Raw genomic sequence first — 461 nt, forward strand, 5'->3', positions numbered from 1 at the left:
CACCCCCCCCCCCCAAAAAAAAAAAAAAAAAAAAAAAACATTGAAAAATTAAAAGACAACCGACCCAACGATTTAAAAAGCGAATCACAAACACACACCTTGGGTCGAGGATAACCTTCAAAGGCACACACGACGTTCACGATCTCGCCCTCCACTGCCACCACCTCCTCGGGGGCATCGACCAGCTGCGGACGACCTGCGGACGACACGACACCATACGTCACCATACTTATTCCTCGCTCATCACACTATACCCTCATTGAAAATAAAAGCGTTATTTCTCACTTATCACATTGTATCCTCGTTATTGTAAAAAAAAAAGTGTGATTCGTCGAGCATTATACTATATCCTCATGTTCGTAAAAAAAAAGTGTGATTTCGATATTTCTCTGTAACTAACCATATTTATTTTATTGGATATGTTCATGGATAGAGTTAAGTACAAGGAGTGAGAACGGATT

At 40.6% G+C, this 461-nt stretch overlaps 1 protein-coding gene across 1 annotated transcript in view; it reads right to left on the reverse strand.

Annotated features, from left to right (window-relative positions):
- Positions 1-461, reverse strand: part of LOC119594792 (hemicentin-2-like) — a gene marked incomplete in the record, with an annotated part of 20483 nt that overhangs the window by 5080 nt on the left and 14942 nt on the right. Inside the window, 1 exon segment of the mRNA XM_037943881.1 lies at positions 99-196. Within this exon segment, the coding sequence (XP_037799809.1) occupies positions 99-196 (98 nt within the window).

The sequence above is a fragment of the Penaeus monodon genome, chromosome 34 (assembly GCF_015228065.2).
Source record: "Penaeus monodon isolate SGIC_2016 chromosome 34, NSTDA_Pmon_1, whole genome shotgun sequence".
NCBI lineage: Eukaryota > Metazoa > Arthropoda > Malacostraca > Decapoda > Penaeidae > Penaeus > Penaeus monodon.